Source organism: Lithobates pipiens, unplaced genomic scaffold (assembly GCF_037356315.1).
Source record: "Lithobates pipiens isolate NorthernLeopardFrog02 unplaced genomic scaffold, aLitPip1_a1.2 Scaffold_8, whole genome shotgun sequence".
In the NCBI taxonomy this organism is placed as follows: domain Eukaryota; kingdom Metazoa; phylum Chordata; class Amphibia; order Anura; family Ranidae; genus Lithobates; species Lithobates pipiens.
In genome coordinates this window covers 465,217,669-465,239,753 of record NW_027507903.1, presented here as the reverse complement: position 1 = coordinate 465,239,753, position 22,085 = coordinate 465,217,669, and the positions used below count along the sequence as shown (strand labels likewise).

The following is a 22,085-nucleotide window of genomic DNA, read 5'->3' as shown; positions in this document are numbered from 1 at the left end:
TAAACACATACCACATACACTGCATATATAATTTGAGGAAAATATGCTTATAAGATAGTTTAACATTTGCCAATAAAAAATAAATAAATATGTCCCTGGATATTATTTTACAAATCTGGTCAGCTTACCCCAGGCCCCCAAGTGTGAACGAGCCCTTAAGCTGTATCTGTGCTGTAAATTAGTTCTGGCTGCCTTTATGCTAGCTCTGAATAACTTGAATTTTCATTAATTGCTTGCCAAGCATTTTCTCACAAGCATAATGCAATAATACAGGAGTCTGGTTCAACTTACACAAAAAAAGTGTATTGACTTTCAGGCATCTGTACAAAAGCAATACTGAGAATATTTGGAAAGGTTTGCATTTTACATTATTGATTGGCATCCAGTTTCATGTAAAAATGGCCTTTTGTTCTGAATTCTGTAATATATTTCAGGCGATGTTCTTTTTCTGTTATTCTTTGTTTGCACAGGCAGAGAAGAAAGAAAGGTCAGATTTTTAAATGTTAGCGTTGCAGTGGCGAGAAATGTCAGCCACTAGAGGGCACTAATAAGTAAAAGTTCTACCAGCCTATGCCTCCAAAGGGCTTTGCATCTCTGATCCTAGTCGTTTTACTAGTGTGGTAAACAGGGGTTAAAGGGGAACATCGTCCCCCACCCCCCATATTTATTTCTCCTTTCAGGCCTCTCTGTCACTCTGACACCATTTCTAAATGTTTACCACTCTAACCCAAAACTGAACAAAACAATAGCTATAGACACACTTCATTCCCTCCTGGCCGATCTTTAAGGTGGGCTTCAATGCATGGAGGCGGAGTGGCTTACCATTCATGTGACCACCGCTCTCACAGTTGTCACATGATTGAGATCCTGTCCCGCTGGCTCTCGGACAGAAGACGTGACTGAGAGATGTCGGAGACAGTGAATGCATGCTAAGCACACAACTCCAGACAACTATGGACACATACCGTATGCACCTAGGCTTTGTGTAAAGGCCTACTTTTCCTGTCACTGCATACAAGCATTACGCAGTTTGGAAGAGGGTAAAGTGACACTATCTCCTTGCCCGTGACAGTGTCTGTGTAAAGCCTGCCATACACATTACAATCTAATTGCACAATCTCCTTTAGGGTCTGTTGGTAAATCTTTGGGAATGCAAAACCAGCTTGAGGCAGATCAGAAAGTGGTCAACTGTATGTCAAACATAGATGTCAATAATTTTTAAAATGATCTGAAAAGGAATTTATCCCCATCCTGCCTGCTTTGCCATCCCTTAAAATTGGTTGTAAACCTCAGACTTGATATATGAACAAAGCCTATCCCTCTATTGTGTATACTTGTCTCAATCCAGATCACTAAGTGTAATTTCTGTCTGCGGCTTTGCTCTTCTGCTGTCTGCAAGAGTCCCTTCTGACAAGTTTTCTTGATACCAAGAAAAAAAACCTGTGATTGACAACCTCAGCTCTGTTCCTGTGTGGAGGAGGGTGTGTCCCTTCCCTCTAATCAGCTCTCAGAGCTCTCCTCAATAAGCTCTACAGTGTGTAATTTCAGCTCTGCACCCCTACTTTCTGGCAGCTCAGACAAGATTTATAAATTGTGGACTTTGAAGAACTGTAGAGAAGAGAAGACTACAGATAGACAGGTACAACTTATGTAGGAGGAGTTGTCTCATCTCTGTGTATCACCTGAGGCCAGTCACTTCGCTTGGTATATGTAAGGGTTTACAATCACTTTAAATAATTCAGGACACACAAGGGGTGTGAAGGATCGACAATCATGTGACCACTGTCATATGTAACTATGTAACATTTGATACATGATCGGAAAGCGAAGGGTCTGGTATGTAGTTGGCGGAGGAGGGTATTTTCTTTATTTTTTTAAAATAGCCAGGTGGCGACAATTGCAACCGTGAGTCAAATTAACCACCCTGGCGGTATGATTATGTCAGATTTTTGCCTCTCAAAGTGGTACATTGTTTTGCGTAAAATTTGGCGTTTTATATTATAGGACTGTAATTCTTCGTAATAACACACAACAAGAGTCTAAATAGACATCCCGGTATGATAAAATTTGAAACACAAAATCATAAATTATAATACAATAAATAACTATAATTATAAAAAATGATTCACTTTCGCTCAATTCTGCAAGTGTTTTAATTTACTATCGCTGTTTTCTAGCTGGTCTAAAACCACTTTTGATGTAAAGGGACAGTTTTGGTTGCTATGGACAATCTCCAGTTTCCAGGCAGAAAGAACAGTATATATAATATAAAACTGTATGCAGGGTACTGGACAAAGCATTAGGGACAAAAGAGATGTGAAATGATTTCCTACGTGGAGCGCACACACACCCACTGCACTGTGGGGGTGCCGATCCCCTATTTTTAGACGCTATAACTTTTGCGCAAACCAATCAATATACGCGTATTGCAATTTTTATTACCAAAAATATATATATAGAAGAATACATATCGGCCTAAACTGCGAAAAATTTGCTTTTTTAAAAAAATGGGGATATTTATTATACAAAAAAGTACAAAATATTGTATTTTTTTCAAAATTGTCGCTCTTTTTTTGTTTATAACGCAAAACATAAAAAAACTCAGAGATGATCAAATACCACCAAAAGAAAGCTCTATTTGTGGGAAAAAAATTATGTAAATTTTGTTTGGGGGCAGCACCGCACAACTGTGCAATTGTCAGTTAAAGCGACGCAGTGCTGAATCACAAAAAATGGCCTGGTCATTCAGCAGCCAAATCTTCCGGGGCTGAAGTGGTTAAAAACAATTATTATTTTTTTATTTTGCATTGATACATGTCCCCAAGGCTAGTACCTGGGCCCCCATACCCCTTTTATGGCCAATTTACTTCCTTTAAGCCTTACAAATGGGCACTTTCAATTTCTCATATTCAGCTCCCATAGACTTCAATGGAGTTTGCGGTTTGGGGCAGAACATTTCCCTGTGTTCGGGAGTTCTGCTGCAAACTGAACAGGGGGGTGTTTGGCCCATATCTTGTGCACAAACCTGTCATTCCAGATGCAGGAATCCACAGATTTTTACTGCTGTATATCACAGGGTACGTTAATTGCCCGTGGGAATGGACCTTGGGGCAAAATCGATCAGAAGGGAAGTTATGCCTATTCGAGTGTTTTCTGATTTGAAATTTTTGATCAAACCACACATCGGTGTATATATAACGTATATATAACGTATATATAACCTGTATGACCAGCTTTAAGCATTTTATACTCACTTGTCGAGCGCTCTTCTGCATTTCCTGATTTAGGCCTCATTCACAAGGGCGTACTTATGTGTCCATCCGTGCAAAAGGTCATCTTTGCCTGCACAAGAGGCTCGCACCCACACCTTGATGGCTGCATCCCAATGCACATGAAAGGGCTGCCTGAATATGGAGGCAGGGAACACCTGTGCGTTCTGTGCAGATGAAGATGACCATTTGCCATATACACATTTGTGTATACAGTGCTTTGAAGAAGTATTCATACCCCTTGGAATTTTCCACATTTTGTCATGTTACAACCAAAATTTATTTTATTGGGATTTTGTGTGATAGACCAACACAAAATGGCACATTATTGTGAAGTGGAAGAAAACATTTTAAATATGTTCTACAAATAAATATCTGAAAAGTGTGGCATACATTTGTATTCAGCCCCCCTGAGTCAATACTTTGTAGAACCACCTTTCGCTGCAATTACAGCTGCAAGTCTTTTTAGGTACGTCTCTACCAGCTTTGCACATCTAGAGAGTGATATTTTTGCCCATTCTTCTGTGCAAAATAGCTCATCTTCTGTCAGATTGGAAGGAGAGTGTCTGTGATAAGCAATTTTTAACAGATTCTCAATTGGATTTAGGTCTGGACTTTGACTGGGCCATTCTAACACATGGATATGTTTTGATATAAACCATTCCACAGATTCTCAATTGGATTTAGGTCTGGACTTTGACTGGGCCATTCTAACACATGGATATGTTTTGATATAAACCATTCCATTGTAGCTCTGGCTGTATGTTTAGGGCCGTTGTCCTGCTGGAAGGTGAACCTCTGCCCCAGTCTCAGGTCTTTTGCAGATTCTAACAGGTTTTATTCTAAGATTTCCCTGTATTTGGCTCCATCCATCTTACCACCAACTCTGACCAGCTTCCTTGTCACTGCTGAAGAGAAGCATCCCCACAGCATGATGCTACCACCGCCATGTTTCACAGTGGGGGTGATGTGCAGTGTTAGTTTTCCGCCACGCATTTTTTCAGCGAAAAAGTAACATTTTGGTCTCACCTCCTTCCACATGTTTGCTGTGTCCCCCACATGGCTTCTCGCAAACTGAAAACGGGACTTCTCATGGCTTTTTTTCAACAATGGTTTTTTTCTTTCCACTCTTCCATGAAGTCCAGATTTGTGGAGTGCACGACTAATAGTTGTCCTGTGGACAGATTCTCCCACCTGAGCTGTGGATATCTGCAGCTCCTCCAGAGTTACCATGGGCCTCTTGGCTGCTTCTCTGATTAATGCTCTCCTTGCCAGGCCTGTCAGTTTAGGTGGACAGCCATGTCTTGGTAAATTTGCAGTTGCACCATACTCTTTCCATTTTCGGATGATGGATTGAACAGTGCTCCGTGAGATGTTCCAAGCTTGGTATATTTTTTTAACACCTAACACTGTTTTAAACTTCTCCACAACTTTATCCCTGACCTTTCTGGTGTGTTTCTTGGCCTTCATGATGCTGTTTGTTCACTAAGGTTCTATGACAAGCCATTGAAGGCTTCGTAGAACAGCTGAATTTATACTGAGATTACATTACACATAGGTGGAATCTATTTACTAATTAGGTGATTTCTGAGGGCAATTGGTTCCTCTAGATTTTAGTTAGGGGTATCAGAGTAAAAGGTGCTGAACACAAATGCACAGCACACTTTTCAGATATTTATTTTTAAAAACTTTTGAAAACCATTTATCATTTTCGGGGGTGAGTGTTATACGCCGATCCCCTGCCCTTTCTAACCTTTTCTGCCGCTCTCGGCGGCTTTCAGGTATTTTCGGCTGTTCTCGGGTATATTCGACCGTTCTCGGCTATTTTCGGCCACATTCGGCGATCGAAAATAGGTGAGAAGGGCCAAAAATAGCAGTGAACGCCCGAGTGTGGCCGAAAATACCCGAAAGCTGCCGAGAACGAGCGCCACCGAGATACACAGGACAGCCGCACTGTATCTCGGCGGTGCCATTTTTAAAATGGAAAGGGGACAAGCCTGCAAGGCTGCAATGCAAGACTGCAATGGAAGGCTGCAATGCAATTCAAGGCTGCAAATGACTGACAAGGCTGCAAATGACACTGATAAGGCTGCATTGATGGGCATTTAAATGTATGTTTTTTTCCTTAAACTTCCCTCCTAAAAGTTTTTTCTTTTTAATTCCCTCCTAAACGTGGGGTACGCGTTATACGCCGGCGCGTGTTATACGCCGATAAATATGTATATGTAAGAGAGGCCTTAGTGGTTGCCACTGCAAATACTCAGTGCTTCCGGAAATGGGGAAGCAATTGATTTCCTCCTATGATGCAGTGCTTGGGACTAGTGGTGAATCGACAGGCCCAAACATTGTCAAATGGCGGAAGGGGGTAATGTCACCACTCTGACACTAGCTGATACTGGATATATTGACTAAAGGAGTGGCAGGGGAGTGCTGAAGAGGTAAATATAAAGTGGATGGAGGGTAGGCTTAATATAGACCTGTCAGTTTGCCCAAAATGGGTCACATTTATATATATTCCATCTGTAAAAAAAAAAACATGTAGCTGCCCTATAAAACAAATAGAAGCCTTACTTTATGCTCTACTGAAGCACATCACGGTAGCCTGGAGTTACAGAATGACTCTTTGAAGGAAGGGTTACATATATTGTATTGTGTAGGTTATGCTATATTGAAATTCATCCTTAAAAGCACAGTGGTGCATTAACTCAAGTTACATTAAATAGGCTGAAAAAAAGATCACATCCTTGAAGCATAGGCCTGTCATGGACCTGTCGGTTTTGGTCCACAGGAAGGCAAAACAAACTGTATTCACATGTCTACATTCTTCGATCCGACTTATAACCCCCTATAGAAAAAAAAAAGGAAGCAGCACCCTTTAACAAAAAAATCCCCATTTGCAGCTGTTTAGTGGAGCGTGACTGCTTTGTATCATTCCTATACAAATAATCTCAGTTTTGTGTACTTAAAAGACTTGTTCTTGAATGACGAGTTTGACTACTGCGGTGGAGCTGCCTGGTTTGTTTATTGTGAGAATTTAGATCTTTCCTTAATGATTTCCATCAGTTATAATGAAGGTATCTTTCTCAACACTACTAGAGAGATGGCACTACCATGTGTACATCAAAGGGTCAATCTGAAAACACGTGCGCAGTTAAACACCAATGCACTTCATTAGCAATAGCATTTACAAAAGTATGGCCACGTAAATCCTTTAATTTTAAGGCCCCATTCAGATTTTGGTTGTGGGAACAAATGTTTCCGCTTGCAATTTTAAAACCCTATTGGCACGATTTTCCACGCATTGTGCATAGGGCTCCTGCTCTTTTTTGGGCGACAAGCTTAGAGCAAATTTTAAATGTGCATTTTGCCATAATTGCCGTGTGACAAACACAGCAGGATCACTCTGCTTTTGGGGAGCCATTAAGAATAATGCTACCCAAACTCACGTTGTATATTTTGCAACAATTTGTAATTACGGCAATTCCAAATCACCTAATGTAAACAGGGCTTAACATGTCACTAAACCCATATCATGAAAACTATCAATAAATGCTGTATGACATGCTGTCCATACTCAGTCACTATGATATTCGTTTTCTGTATTCTGCAAACAACTTGGTTGATCCTGTTCTCTCTCCCCTTCATTCCATGTCCCCAATTCAGCTAGGGACTTTGAAAAGCAATGTTGGCAGCTCTGCACATGTTCAGTTTCAGTGAGTTTCTTATGCTGATCTGAGCAGCCCATGTGAATATAAAGTCACGCATGGGAGTGTATACACAGTGGTAAATGACAGCCCACTCCCTCCCTCCTCCTCTATGCCCACTAACCAGCTAAACACAATGGGGGCGGGATATTACATCTTGATTGATGGAGACTTCACCTCCCTCTTATTCTAATGCCGCATACACGCGATCGGAATTCTCGGTTTTCCGGATGGAATTCCGCTCAAGATGTCTTGCCTACACATGGTCACACCAAATTCCGATCGTTTAGAAAGCGGTGACGTACAACACGTACGATGGGACTAGAAAAAGGAAGTTCAATAGCCAGTAGCCAATAGCTTCCGTCTCGTAGTTGAATCTGAGCATGCATGATTTTTGGCGTGTCGGAATTGCATACATACGATCGGAATTTCCTATAGAAAGTTTTTCCGTCGGCAAAATTGAGAACATGCTATCAATTTTTGGCTGGTGGAAATTCGGACAGCTAAATTCCGATGGAGCATACACACGGTCGCATTTTCCGATGAAAAGCTCTCATCGGTCTTTTTCTGGCCGGAACTCCGATCGTTTGTATGCGGCATGAGACACAGGCTGGAGGGGCGTGACACAGCCTGTGACTGGCAGAAATCCACCCACACTATGTTATTGCCAAAAATAATAAAGATTTGATTTCAAATATACATTTTTATGACAATTTATGTTTATGTTTACTTTGTATTTTATTTATTTTATTTCAGTTACTTATATAGCGCCATCAATTTACGCGGCGCTTTACATATACATTGTACATTCACATCAGTCCCTACCCTCAAGGAGCTTGCAATCTAAGGTCCCTAACTCACATTCATACATACTAGGGACAATTTAGACAGGATCCAATTAACTTACCAGCATGTCTTTGGAGTGTATTCCAAAGGCTGTTTTTTTATGTTGAACATGTGACCAGCAGCAGAGGACTAGAAGCTCCTCCTGCTTATGGTTCCCTGCAGACAGGCTGGGAAAGAGCGGGGTCATGTGACAGCTTTATATCGATTAGAAAAAGGGTATTTCGATGTTTTTTTATTATTAAAATAATTACTGTGCCATCATGTTGTATCATCAGTGTTGTGTCATGTGTTTTTTCAGGATTTTTGGTTAATATTCTGCCTCTATCATTTAAAATACATGTATGATAACAATTATGGACCCTTTGTTTCTTTGTAAGTGGGCAAACTTAAAAAATCAGCAGGGGATCAAATTATTATTTTCCCCACTGTATACGTAATCCAGTGCCCAGGTGCCGCCCTGTAGCAGTAGCAATAAAACTGCTATAGGGTGGACCTGAACTGGTTAATTAGGCTTTTTTACCTCTGTTTCCACCTAGTGATCTGGCTAGTAACACACCTCCTCTATTAGTGAGACACTAGTGGATGAAGGATGACATGGATATCTTTGTTAGGGTGTTAGGGTACTAGCACATTTAAATATACTAACAAATTGAAGCCAACCTCCAGGTAATACTTTTTAAGCAGTTAGTGCAACCGTTTCTTTACTTTTAGGATAAAGGCTTTATATAAAACCGAAGGTTTCACCAATGGGAATCAATGGTGGAGAAGGATCTGGGTGTTCTGGTGATCATGGACTTAATATTAGCATGCAATGCCAAGCTTCAATTTCCAAAGCAAGCAAAATCCTTTCTTGTATTAAGAGAGGTATATACTCCAGAGAGGATTTTGCCCTTGTACAAATCATTAGTAAGACCTCATCTGGAATATGCAGTTCAGTTTTGGGCACCGGTTCACAAAAAGGATATTGGGGAACTGGAGAAAGTGCAGAGAAGGGCAACCAAACTGATAAGAGGCATGCAGGAGCTCAGCTATGAGGAAAGATTAGAGGCACTGAATTTAATCTCTCTTGAGAAGAGGAGATTAGGGGGGATATGACCAACATGTATAAATACATAAGTGGTCCATATAGTGAACTTGGTATTGAGTTATTCACTTTAACATCATCACAGAGGACAATAAGGCACTCTTTATGTCTGGAGGAAAAGAGATTTAATCTCAAAATACGGAAAGGTTTCTTCACAGTAAGAGCTGTGGACATGTGGAACAGGCTCCCTCAAGAGCGGGTTCTAGCCAGCTCAGTAGATTTCTTTAAAAACAGATTCTTTCCTAAATGTACATAATATAACTGGATACTAACATTTAGAGGAAAACATTGATCCAGGGTATATCCCATTGCCTCTTGGGGAAAATAGGATTGTGCATTATTAGGGTATTTTTGCCTTCATCTGGACCATGTACAGTATGGATATAGGATTGTATGTGTGTGTTTTTCTCTGTGGGTTGAACTGAATTGTCTTTTTTCAACCAGACTAACTATGTAGCTATAACTAAAAGCTGATCACTGTAAGCACCCCTGGCAGTGGTAAATAGATTATCTCATCCCTCTAACTGGTACTGTACAGGACAGCTTGTACTGTTGAATAAAAAATGACATGCTGGCCAAATCACCAGGAAATTAAAGAAAATAAAGCCTAAGACCTTGTACACACGGTCGGACATTCCGACCACAAAATCCATCAGATTTTTTTCCGATGGATTTTGTCCTAAACTGGTGTTGCATACACACGGTCGGACAAAGTTGTCGGGAAAATCCGATCATGCGGAACGTGATGAAGTTCATTCGTTACGACGGGACTACGTTGAGGCTAGTAGCTGACATTTTTGGCACTTTTTTGGGAACCAGTAACATTATTACAGTGATCAGTGCTAAAAATATGCTTGCTGTGTTGCTGTGAGCCCTTGTACACACGGTCGGACATTCCGACAACAAAATCCGTCGGATTATGTCCGACGGATTTTGTCCGAAACTGGTGTTGCATACACACGGTCGCACAAAGTTGTCAGAAAATCCGATCATTCAGAATGTGATGACGTTATTTCCTTACGACTGGACTACGTTCAGGCTAGGGGCCAATAGCTGTGGTCTCGTAATTTGATCTGAGCATGCGTGTCACTTTGTCCGATCGGAATTCTCTACAAATGATCGGAAAAAGTCCAATCAGAGCCCACACACGATCTAATTTTCCAAAATATAACCCGTTTGGACCTTTTCCGTCGGAATTTCCGACCGTGTGTACGCGGCATAAGAAAGAAAACAAATGCAGCCATCACATCTAAGATTTGGTAAGCTGCAATATAATAAATGTTTTGCTTTTGGGTTTAATACTGCTTTAAGATGCACATTATAATAGGGACTCATTCCAACCATAATGTGCATAAAACACACAGAAAATTTGTCGATGTGATTTGGCATTCATTTTTGTACATGTTGTGCTGTGTTGCATTTTATTGCTCAATGAAATGTGTTTTCTACATGTGTTTTCTCTGTACAGGCCATACCAAAGGGTATTATTAGGATAGTCGCATTGTCCTAGACCAGTGATGGCGAACCATGGCACCCCAGATGTTTTGGAACTACATTTCCCATGATGCTCAACTACACTGCAGAGTGTATGAGCATCATGGGAAATGAAGTTACAAAACCTCTGGGGTGCCAAGGTTCGCCATCACTGTCCTAGACCATATTGTGTTGCATAAAAATGCATACATGCTGCGTTTTTATGCAATGTACTGCAGCACATCTGTATGGTGTGAACAGGGCATTTAGAAAACAACTGATTTCTTTGTGTCCCTGCGTTCAGCCTGCATTGATAAACGCAGATCAGCGCAGCTGAACAGACATGGTGTGAACAAGCCCTAATAAATATAACAAAATACTTGTTCGCCGACCATGCACGATACCGTCTTTTGAGCATAAAATAGCATTACATCATTGAATTGGATTAAAGTAACTTCTTCTTTAAAAAGTTCCTGGTTTCCTAATAGCGAATCCTAAAATTTCTGGAGTAATTTCTCCTTGCTGATGTAAGCTTGGTGTTCACATTCCTGTTTTATCAAGGGGAGGGGGGGGGGGGGGGGTGGAATGTATATGGATTTTGAAGACAAAGAACAAAGAAGCTCTACTAGAGTGATTACGGTAGAGGGGAGCGCAGTGAACACTCTTGGAGTCATGTGATGAAAAGTGGTGGGTCAGCTTGGCAGGCAGCAGAGTCAAGGCTGTCGTCATGGACTGATGGGCATGGCAAAGGCATTCTCTGCTGCCTAGGTGCAAAGAGCATCTGGCAGTCCCAGCTCTGGACAGACAGGACTATGACATTTGTACTGTCTCATTCCATCTTGCTGGCTTTGGATGACTTTCTCCACAGGCAGACATGCTGAGCAGATCCTACAACAGGCACAGCCTCTCCGCCCTGTCCAAGTGAGTTATTAACTTTTTGTTGCAACTGTTCTAGCTGTAACCTGGCCTTTGTTTCTTGCTCCAGGGATGTAGAAGGCTGAGGCGGTGAGCTGTAGAGCACAGCTGGAGCATACTGATTGTGTGTTAGGTGTGCATGCATTATTATTTTTATTATTATAATACAGGATTTACACAGCGCCAACAGTTTGTGCAGCGCTTTTAGGAGGGACAGTATAGGCGATGCATTGTGCATCCAGGATAACTTCTTCCCAGCATCCAGCTGGCCCTCTTGTGCAGAGACAGTCCCTCTTTCTTCTTTAAAGAGTGGCGTGTGAATTGGAAAGGATAAATGTGCTATTTAATGTTCAGAAGTGTTTCTCGTGACCCTTTTGATACAGTAAAAAATGAAGTCATTGGAAGCCGGTTAAAAAAAACACACATCCTTACCAGAAATAGAAATCATAAGTATCCCCCCCCCCCGGGACTATTGGAACTGTAACGTCAATGAAGACACAGATTTGTATAAAACGTCAAATTTTATTAATACAAGTATAAAAGCTGTATACATCACCAATAAAACATATATGGTCAATGTAATGGCTGTTGAAGCATTTGTGGTCTTTCTTCTATGTACCCCTGGGTACATAGAAGTTTTGGTTACCCTTCCCCTGGGTACATAGAAGAAAGACCACAAATGCTACAACAGTCATATGTAAAACATCACCAATAAAACATATATAGTCAAAAAAACATGTGATGGCTGTTGTAGCATTCGTGGTCTTTCTTTTATGTACCCCTGGGTATATAGAAGCTTTGGTTACCCTTCCCGTGGGTACATAGAAGTTTTGGTTACCCTTCCCCTGGGTACATAGAAGAAAGACCACGAATGCTACAACAGTCATCATATGTAAAACATCACCAATAAAACATATATAGTCAAAAAAACATGTGATGGCTGTTGTAGCATTCGTGGTCTTTCTTTTATGTACCCCTGGGTACATAGAAGTTTTGGTTACCCTTCCCCTGGGTACATAGAAGTTTTGGTTACCCTTCCCCTGGGTACATAGAAGTTTTGGTTACCCTTCCCGTGGGTACATAGAAGTTTTGGTTATCCTTCCCCTGAGTACATAGAAGTGTTAGTTACCCTTCCCCTGGGTACAAAGACGTTTTGGTTACCCTTCCCCTGGGTGCATAGAAGTTTTGGTTACCCTTCCTCTGGGTGCATAGAAGTTTTGGTTACCCTTCCCCTGGGTGCATAGAAGTTTTGGTTACCCTTCCCCTGGGTGCATAGAAGTGTTGGTTACCCTACTCCTGGGTACATAGAAGTTTTGGTTACCCTTCCACTGGGTGCATAGAAGTTTTGGTTAGCCTTCCCCTGGGTACATATAAGTTTTGGTTACCCTTCCCCTGGGTACATAAATGTTTTGGTTACCCTACCCCTAGGTACATAGAAGAAAGACCACGAATGCTGCAACTGCCATCACATGTTTTTTGTATATGTGATCACATATATGTTTTATTGGTGATGTATACACCTTTTATACTTGTATTAAATTTTACATTTTATAAAAATCTGTGTCTTCATCAGTTGCCTTTAAAGTCCCAATAGTACCGGAGGGGTACTTATCATTTCTATTTCTATCTATCAGGGATGTTGGCAACAACTTATGGCTTACTCAGGAGGTCTTTTATCTTCTTCATCCTTACCGGAGGACAGCAAGTGAAATCTTAACTGTTATAAAAGAGCCCCCACACTACGCAAATCCCACAACCCCACCTAGTCCCCCCGCTGGGAACTCCTGTTCCTCCTTTTGGTTGCTACATGATTGTTCTGTTCTGTTGTGCAGTAGTGGCCAGTGGAAAGAACCACAGTGCCTATTGGGGGGGACGCTATTTGACACACCTGGCAGTGTCCGATAGCTGCAGTGCCAAGAGCTTGAGAGACCCTGTCACTAACTTAAAATATTTCTGAAAAAAAGCACAGAAAAAAGCAAGTATATCAAGTATTTTAATTGCTTGCCCACAGCTCATATCCCTCTAGCTGGAGACATTTAAAAATGGGTATATGTATCTAGACTTAGAATAACAATAAACTACAGGCGGTCCTTATTATGAACAAGATAGGCTCTGTAGGTTTGTTCTTAAGTTGATGTAAGTTGGAACAGGTTCATTTTTTAAGTGTGCCTCGAGCCAAAAATAATATTTTTATGTTTTTGGATAGCATACGGAAGAGTTAACACCCCTGTAATATTTGTTTTGCTGTCTATGTCCCTGTCAGAAGATTTCACCTCACTTTCTGTCCCTGTGACAACAGGATTTTGAAAATATGGGGTTATCATGGAAACAAGGATTGGTGATAAAGCTCCAGTGGAGACATCTTTTCTTCATAACTCTAATAGGAGTGAATTTTGCTTTCTAGGGGTAGATTTCCTCTCACTTCCTGTTGGTGGAGGGGTACGCTGACAGGACGCAAAAAAGTCCTGCAAGCAGCATCTTTGAGGCACTGTAGGAGCGATGTATACACCGCTCCTGATTTCAATGGTCAGCGCCGTCGAAGCGCCGGCAAAGTGATGCAGCGGCACTTTGCGGGTGCTTTTAATCCTTTTTTGGCCACTAGCGGGGGTTAAAAGCACGCTGCTAGTGGGTGAAAAGCACCACTAAAACAACGGTAAAGCTTTACCGCCATCACCCACAACACCCCAGTATGAAAGTGCCCTTACAGTGGTTGTAAACCCTTACAGACCACTTTTTGCTACAGGTAAGCCTATAATAAGGCTTACCTGTAGCTACCCAGTATATCTCCTAAACCTGCACGGTTTAAGAGATATTACCTGTATTTGCATTTGTCGACGTCATCGGCACATACACACTGACGCAAACTGAAGCAATAGCACATATGTGCCATTGCTTCAGTGAGAGTGCCATTACCGGTGGCTCCCACGCACATGTGCGGGAGTGACGACATCGCGGCTCCGGCCAGTCATGTTGTTGGAGCCGTGATGCCCGGAAGTAACCCCCAGAAGTGATGTCGCCGGCCGATGCTGTGTACGGGCACTGCAGCGAGAGCTTCGATCTCAGGTGAGTATTACATAATGAGCTAGTATGTTAAGCATACTAGCTCATTATGCCATTGTCTTGCATGTGTTTGTTTTTTGTTTTTTCAAAGTGGGTTTACAACCACTTTAAATCTGAGTCAAATAATAGCCTCAAGATGACACATATACAGCTCCTCCAATATCGGAGAGTCACTATATCATGCTGATCGTTATGTGTCACACGAAAATGTCAACTGACTGTAAAAGCTATGGATGTGCCCACCTTCGAGGCCAATCGTATTGGGATATGGATCTTTGACAGAGAGGATAAGTGAATATGTAGAGTTCTTTTTGAATACCCATGTAGAAGCACTTGTGTCTTTCGATAAGGATACTTCCCACCTGACTTCCCTTATTACTGATTCAGAAGTCTCCCCCAATACATTACTGGTGGTTTTAGATAAGGAATCTTTTTTACTCATCAATACAACATGATAAGGGTTTAAAAATGATGAGGAAGTTACGTGTAAATTGGATATTTGGGAATGTGAACATAATGACTTTATGTAATACTTTCAAACTTTGTCCTGAGGCATAACGACTTTACTTTTTGATTGGTCCTACTACCTCCAAGTACAGGTTTCTGTGATAGACACAGTTTGTGCTCCATCCTGTGTGAACCTGTTCCTAGGGGAACAGGAGCAGGATATTAGGTCAAGGGCCAATGTTTCTTTACCACTGCCACCTTTTTTGTTGTGGCATGGATATATAGATGACATATTCATCATTTGGACTGGAACCCAACTAGTTCTAAAAACAGTTTGTATAGTTATGGAATTACAGTGACTACAACCTCAAGTTCAAATTAAGAGTTGACAATGAGCTGCTGTTTGGGATGCCAAGAACTGTATTGTGGGAGGAAATGAAAATTAGATACTCCTGACTCTTGGAAATATTTTAAAAAAATCTTTCTTTATATGCAAAGCAAAAGTCCACTTTAAATTATGTCTAGTGTCTACATTTAACAATGAATATATCAGAGCAGCAGCAAGTCATAAATTGATATGATTTATTGCTGCAGGCCCAAAATGGAACATAATTTTTACTTATAAGCAGTGCATCCAAAATCTATGCACTTTTCATGTATGCAGAATAGTAGTACTATGTATCACTTATGATGTACAAAGAGGTGGTGGAAAATAGCTTCAGTTATCTTTTAGAGCAGAGGTCTCCAAAGTATGGTCCGCAGGCCAAATCTGGCTTGCTACAAGATTTTACCCGGCCCTCCAGCTAGGGTGAGTGGAGTATCCTTAATGTGCAGGGATTGCGGATTAAGTTCAGCAAAGGCTGCCTATGATCTATGCTTCTGATATAACGGAGGCCTCTGATGGATGATGATCCTGATCGGGATTCTTTTTGCCCCAAATATTTGTAAAATATACAATGTGGTCCTCGTACTGAAAAGTTTGGAGACCCCTGTTCTAGAGCAATGTTTCTCAACATTAACAATTTATGCACCCCTTTATAAAAGCCAACATTTATCAAGTACCCATGGTGGGGGAGGCGCCAAATATCAGTTACCTCCAGATGACCTGTTGATCCAAATAATTGTGTGACAAACATAAACTACTGCAATAAACCTTTCAGATTTATTTTATATAGGATTTATAATTTGCTAAATTTGTAAACTGTTGTATCAAAGTCTGGAAAAAAGAAGTACCCCCCTGAAGCTTTTAGAAATACACCTTGTGACACATTTTCCAGGGGTTGGAATGTGGTTCCAGAGCACCCAGCGTATTAGCTAAACCCAACTTCAGGTAGCAATTTTTGAGTGGTTGAGCAGCGTTCAGCCCTACTCAGTTTTGTTCTTGAAACTGGACAGCATACCCCCATACTGCTGCCAGAACATAGCACTGTATACTGCATGTTGCTGATGCTACATACAGCACTAACAATGACTGCATCGACTAGGAAAACAGTTCATTTGGGCCAGCTTGGTGCAAATAAGCTTGGTACAGTCATAGTATACCTGGAGTTAGAGCATTAATTGTAACATTATGGTGTGAAGAACTTATTGTAAAAGTGACTGTGTATGCTTATGCAGAGTGAATGTTTCTGTTTATGCCCGTAATCTGGTAATAATAGGATAAGGAGGCACTGCCTGGTAGAATGACCTCAGATCAGCCTCTCTGAAAAAGCAGTTAACTACCTCACTGCTACAGTGAAGTGACAATGTATCTCTTTAAAGTAGAAATATGAGCAAAATGAAAAATTACATATTTCTTGGCGCACCCGTTGAAAACGTTTTAGGTCTCAAGCACAGTTGAGCTCAAAATTGCCTGTTTTACATGCGTTTGGCAATTTATTTATTTTTCTCCATGTTAGCCTGTGTGTCCTGGCACACATTGGCTTCATAAGACCCCGTTCACACCTGGAGGGAGTTTCTGCTTGAAGCTTGTAACTCTAAAACGCTTATCAAGCTTAATCCTATTCATTTCAAAAAAAGTGAGTACACCCTTCACATTTTTGTAAATATTTTATTGTATCTTTTCATGTGACAACACTGAAGAAATAACACTGTTAGTATACAGCTTGTATAACAGTGTAAATTTACTTTCCCCTCAAAATAACTCAACACAGCCAAGTGAGTACAACCTCTAAGGGAAAATGTCCAAATTTTCCCCAAAGTGTCAATATTTTGTGTGGCCACCATTATTTTCCAGCACTGCCTTTACCCTCTTGGGCATGGCGTTCACCAGAGCTTTGCAGGTTGCCATTGGAGTCCTCTTCCACTCCTCCATAACGACATCACTGAGTGGGTGGATGTTAGAGACCTTGCGCTCCTCCACTTATGTTTGAGGATGACCCACAGATGCTCAATAGGGTTTAGGTCTGGAGACATGCACCTTTACTCTCAGCTTCTTTAGCAAGGCAGTGGTTGTCTTGGGGTCGTTATCATGTTGGAATACTGCCCTGAGGCCCAGTCTCCGAAGGGAGGGGATCATACTCTGCTTCAGTACGTCACAGTACATGTTGGCATTCATAGTTGCCTCAATGAACTATAGCTCCTCAGTCCTGACCTGTGATGCTTGCAGAGAAGGGGCAGTGACTCATGATGCTTGCAATAAACACTTGCACTGATGCTTGCAATAAACTGCTGGGCACCTCTTAGTTTACTTGACTAGACCTGAACACTCCCCTATTTCTATCTCTCGGATCTTGACTACACAGGGCCAGATTAGTGACACTCCTAGGGATATCATGGAGAGATTTCTGGACTTTTACAAGGACCTATACTCCTCCAGAGCAGATTACACTGACTCCCAACTAAATGACTATCTGGCCCAGATATCTCACCCCTCTCTTTCAGTTGAAAGGCGTGGGGAACTAGAGGCGACTCTCTGTTGAAGAAATCGCAATGGCCATTTGGCAGCTGCCAGCGCATAAGACACCAGGCTTAGATGGCTTACCTGCTGAGTGGTATACCCAGTTTCAACATATAATATGCCCATTTTTTTTTGCGTATGTATAACAAGGCCTTATTCTCCCTCCCTCTGTGCGGAAAGCTTTGCTTATCCCATTACTGAAGCCACATAAGTATCCTCTTAAATTTGACTCATACTGCCTGATCTTTCCTATTAATGTGGGTGTTGGCCAACCGTCTGAGTGCTGTGGTTGCGAAATTGGTCAGGAGGCTTCATACCTGGTAGATCTACGAGGATGAACATCCATAGACTGTTCCACAATATTCAATATCCCAATGACTGCACCCCTACCTGGCTATTGTATCTTTAGATACATGCACAGCCTTTGACAGCGTGGAGTGGCCTTATCTTTTTCAGGTATTACAGCGGTATGCCTTCGGCCCCCCGCATTATAGCTGGGATAAGACTCCTCTATACCTCCCCACTGGCCTGTATACAAGTTAATTCCCATATTAAAGATACTTTTCCCATTACTAGGGGCACTAGGCAGGGGTTGTCACCCCTTCTAATTGCCCTGGCTATAGAGCCTCTAGCTGTATTCACAGCTCCCGGCTGATTAAGGGCCTCCCTATTGCCACCATAGAGGAATGAGTTTTGCTATATACGGATGACATCTTGGTCTACCTGGCTGACACCCAGGACTCATTAAAAACGCTATTATCTGAGACAATTTTGGTGACTACTCTGGGTTCCGGGTGAACTAGGACAAATCCAATCTTTTTCCTTTAGACCCTGATGTAACTCTGCAGATTCACCAAGACTCCAGACCACAGGTAGTGCCCTCTTTTAGATACCTGGGGGTTATAGTGCGGTTACCCTTATCCTCCTATATTGAAAAATAACCTGTGTCTCCTATTGACCCAATTACAACTGCAAACTAAGCAGTGGACGGACCTACCTCTCGACCTCATGGGAAGGGCCAATACCCTTAAAATGATCTATTTATCATTAAGATCATACGATCTAAGTTGTTATATATTCTAGCCAACTCCCCATGTAAAATCCCTAAATCAATATTCAGGCAGATAGATACAATCTGCACAACGTTCTTGTGGAATGGTAGGCCCCCCAGAGTGGCGATGGAGACTTTGAGGTTGCTGACACATCTGGCAGCTTGGCATTCCCTAACTTCTATTGACACTGTTTGGCCTCCCAATTGGTCCACATTCATGATTGGCTGCACCCAGTTGTGGTTAACGCCTGTACATCCACTGAAGGAGCTATTGCCTCCTCTCGAGAGACCCTGCACAACATTAAATACAGAGGGTGAGTTGCCCAGGCACATCTATGTTAAGTACTTCACTCTCCTTGTTTAAAATAATTTTCCCAAAATTTCCTACAGAGTCTTGGTCAACCTCCCCAAACAACCCTCTGTGGTTCAACCCAAACTTGAAAGAACTTGAAAGAACTGTGCTCTATACCTGACCCACAGTGTTAGTACTCTAAGGGAGTTAAACACTTGTGTCATCTTTATGACACACGGGGATTTAAATCCTTTCAACAGATGAGCATTGATTTTGACGCTCATATATGTTCTTTTATTACCAACTCACGCTATTCACGCTCAGTTTGGCTCTTTAGAAAATCCTGTCCACATGCCTCAGTTAGAGAGAATACTAATACACCCTGACCCTACTAAACTTATCTCCACATACTATGCTGCCCTTATGACTGACTGTAACCCTAAATTCCGAGTGGCCCAGACGAAATGGGCCTCTATGGACATTATATTTTCAGATGATGACTGGTCACAATTCAGTGACACACACAAGACCTCCGTAATATTTTCCATGGATCGTAATAAACATAAAAATCTTTAACCTATCCCACCTTACTCCTGCTAGGTTACACAAAATGGGATTGGCTCACACAGCAGACAGTTTTCGAGGATGCGATCAAGTGGCAGACTTTTTACACTGTTTTGGGCCTGTCCAGTAGTCTAGGACTTCTGGGTAGAGTTAGGGTCTTTCATATCATTGGCAGCAGGCCTCCCAAACATTCTCCACCCCAAAAACTGCCTCCTAGGCATTTTTAGTGATCTCCACATTTCATTCCCATGCTAAGAGACTTGCTACACTTCTACGTGAAGAAAGCCATTTTATTGTCCTGGAAAGGAATACAGATACCTCTAAAATCCCTCTGGTTAAAATTGATTAATGACTCTTTACCTCTATACAAACTCACATTTTATGTTCGGAAAAGAACCAAAACCTTTCACAAAATATGGGGCAGATGGCTGGCTAGCCCTCTAACCCTTACTCCAGGATAGATGCACTGCTGTATACTGCTCCTGATTGTGCATTGCACCTCACCATGTTAACCCCCTGGCTGCCTCATGAATGGAGAATTGCATGTTGGTCATCTCCCGTAACCTTGCTGTTAATAATCGCTTTCCTTACTGTTCTTCCATTTCACTATCCAATGAATGAGCCTAGGTTTGCTAGTAAAAAAACATTATTAATGGTTAAACTGACACAGCTGTGAAAAATCTGCTTGTTAAATAGAGAATGGGCCCGTTCCAAGCACCAGGAAGTGATCACACCAAACAAATCAGCCCTCCTGTTTATCCCATTTGTAAATGTCCCGAAGCAAACGCTTCAGCTATCTTTGATGCTCATGAAATACAATTTTATCTATTACAATTTCAGCAGCATTTCATCTCAAGCCTTGTTCTAATTTCTTCAGCATGTGCTGTTTTTCACTGAACTCGCTGTCAGGATGGCTGTTGGCACTGGTGTGCTCTAAAAGTTCACTGGATAAGACTGTGGAATTCGGGAGAAGCTTCGCACTGCACCTAATCCATTAGTTAAATAAGGACAGTGTACTTAAGTGTTTTCAAATCTTTTTCAATTTTCAGCAGCACTAAGAAAACCTACTGCTTAAAGGAGCACCAATAGAATGTAATAGCTTTACAAATATAAGAACAGTTACTTCTTGCTGGTTTATGATTGTGCCAACCTTATCCTTGCTTCACTATGCATTGGATTCTGACCTGAAAAAAAAATGCAGGTTGGGAGGCCAGACTTTACTGGGCACGTGCATGTTCCAGGTTTAATACTTGCTACATTATGAAGCAAAGGTGAAGATGATTCTGTTGCTTGATACTTAAAAATTAGCAAGGCTATCAGTCATGGTTGTTTCCTAAGAGATCACATTAGGAGCTTGAACTCCTTGTTGACTATTGCTTCATTTGTTATGGGTTCAGTCAACCATGTTTGTCCTTTTAACCTTTAATTTTACTTAAACCACTTCAGCTCTGGAAGGTTTACCCCCCCTTCATGACCAGACCATTTTTGCTATGCGGCACTGCATTCTTTTAACGGACAATTGCGCGGTCGTGCGATGCTGTGTCTAAATAAAGTACTTTCTTTTTACCACAAATAGAGCTTTCATTTTGTGGTATTTGATCACCTCTGTGGTTTTTATTTTTTGTGCTATAAACATTTGGTAAAAGGTTATAGCGTCTACAAACTATGGAATATTTTAATGGAATTTTTATTTATTTTTACTAATAATGGTGGCGATCAGCGACTTATGGACTGCAACATTGTGGCAGGCAAATTGCTAAGTGATTATTTTTTACACTTTTTTGGGCCAGTGACACTAATACAGCGATCAGTGCTAAAAAAAATATACACTGTCACTGCACTAATCACATTGGCAGGGAAGGGGTTAACATCAGGGGCGACCAAAGGGTTAAATGTGTCCCTAGGGAGTGCTCTCTAAGTGTGTGTGCGAGTGTGTGTGTGTGTGGGGGGGGGGTGCGTTAACTGTGGGAAGACAGAGATCTCTATCTTACCTTGTCACAGAACAGCGATCTGCCTTGTTTACATAGGCAGACCGCCGTTCTGCCTCTCGTGAGAAAGATTGTGGGCCCACTGATTGGCTCCGGCTGTGTCCAAACTATTCCCGCTGTGACACAGACCCGGACGTGCAGAATCACATACCTGTACATGATTCTGTGCACAGGGCCACCACCCCGCAGTAAATGTACATTGGGACAAGGGGCTAAGAAATACATTTGTGCAGATATGACAGACCAGAAGTTTCTTTCAGGTAGATTGTAATTAGAACTAAAATGACCGCATAGCTTCCCTTTAAAAAAAATCTGAAAGTCGTAGTGAGAGTATTAGACAGAACAGTCCACCTCTAAAAGCATTCTTTACAGATCTGATCGTGTGTATTATACATTGTGGAATATAATTCCCATAAAACGTCTGCACGACATCACCAGCCAAACTTGTCAGACTGATTTAGCCGGTGAGAAAGTCTGCAGCGAAACCATTTTA

General features: G+C 41.6%; 1 protein-coding gene across 5 annotated transcripts in view; it reads left to right on the top strand.

Annotated features, from left to right (window-relative positions):
* The window catches only part of CALD1 (caldesmon 1), a 238,067-nt gene that overhangs the window by 136,451 nt on the left and 79,531 nt on the right, over nucleotides 1-22,085 (top strand). The window contains exon 1 of one of the 5 annotated variants that reach the window (XM_077468531.1): nucleotides 11,062-11,297. The exons of the other annotated variants lie outside the window; for them this stretch is intronic. Coding sequence (XP_077324657.1) covers nucleotides 11,251-11,297 — 47 coding nt within the window. The 5' untranslated portion in view covers nucleotides 11,062-11,250. Of the gene's footprint in view, nucleotides 1-11,061; nucleotides 11,298-22,085 lie in introns of those variants that run through there. 5 annotated transcript variants of the gene reach the window in all.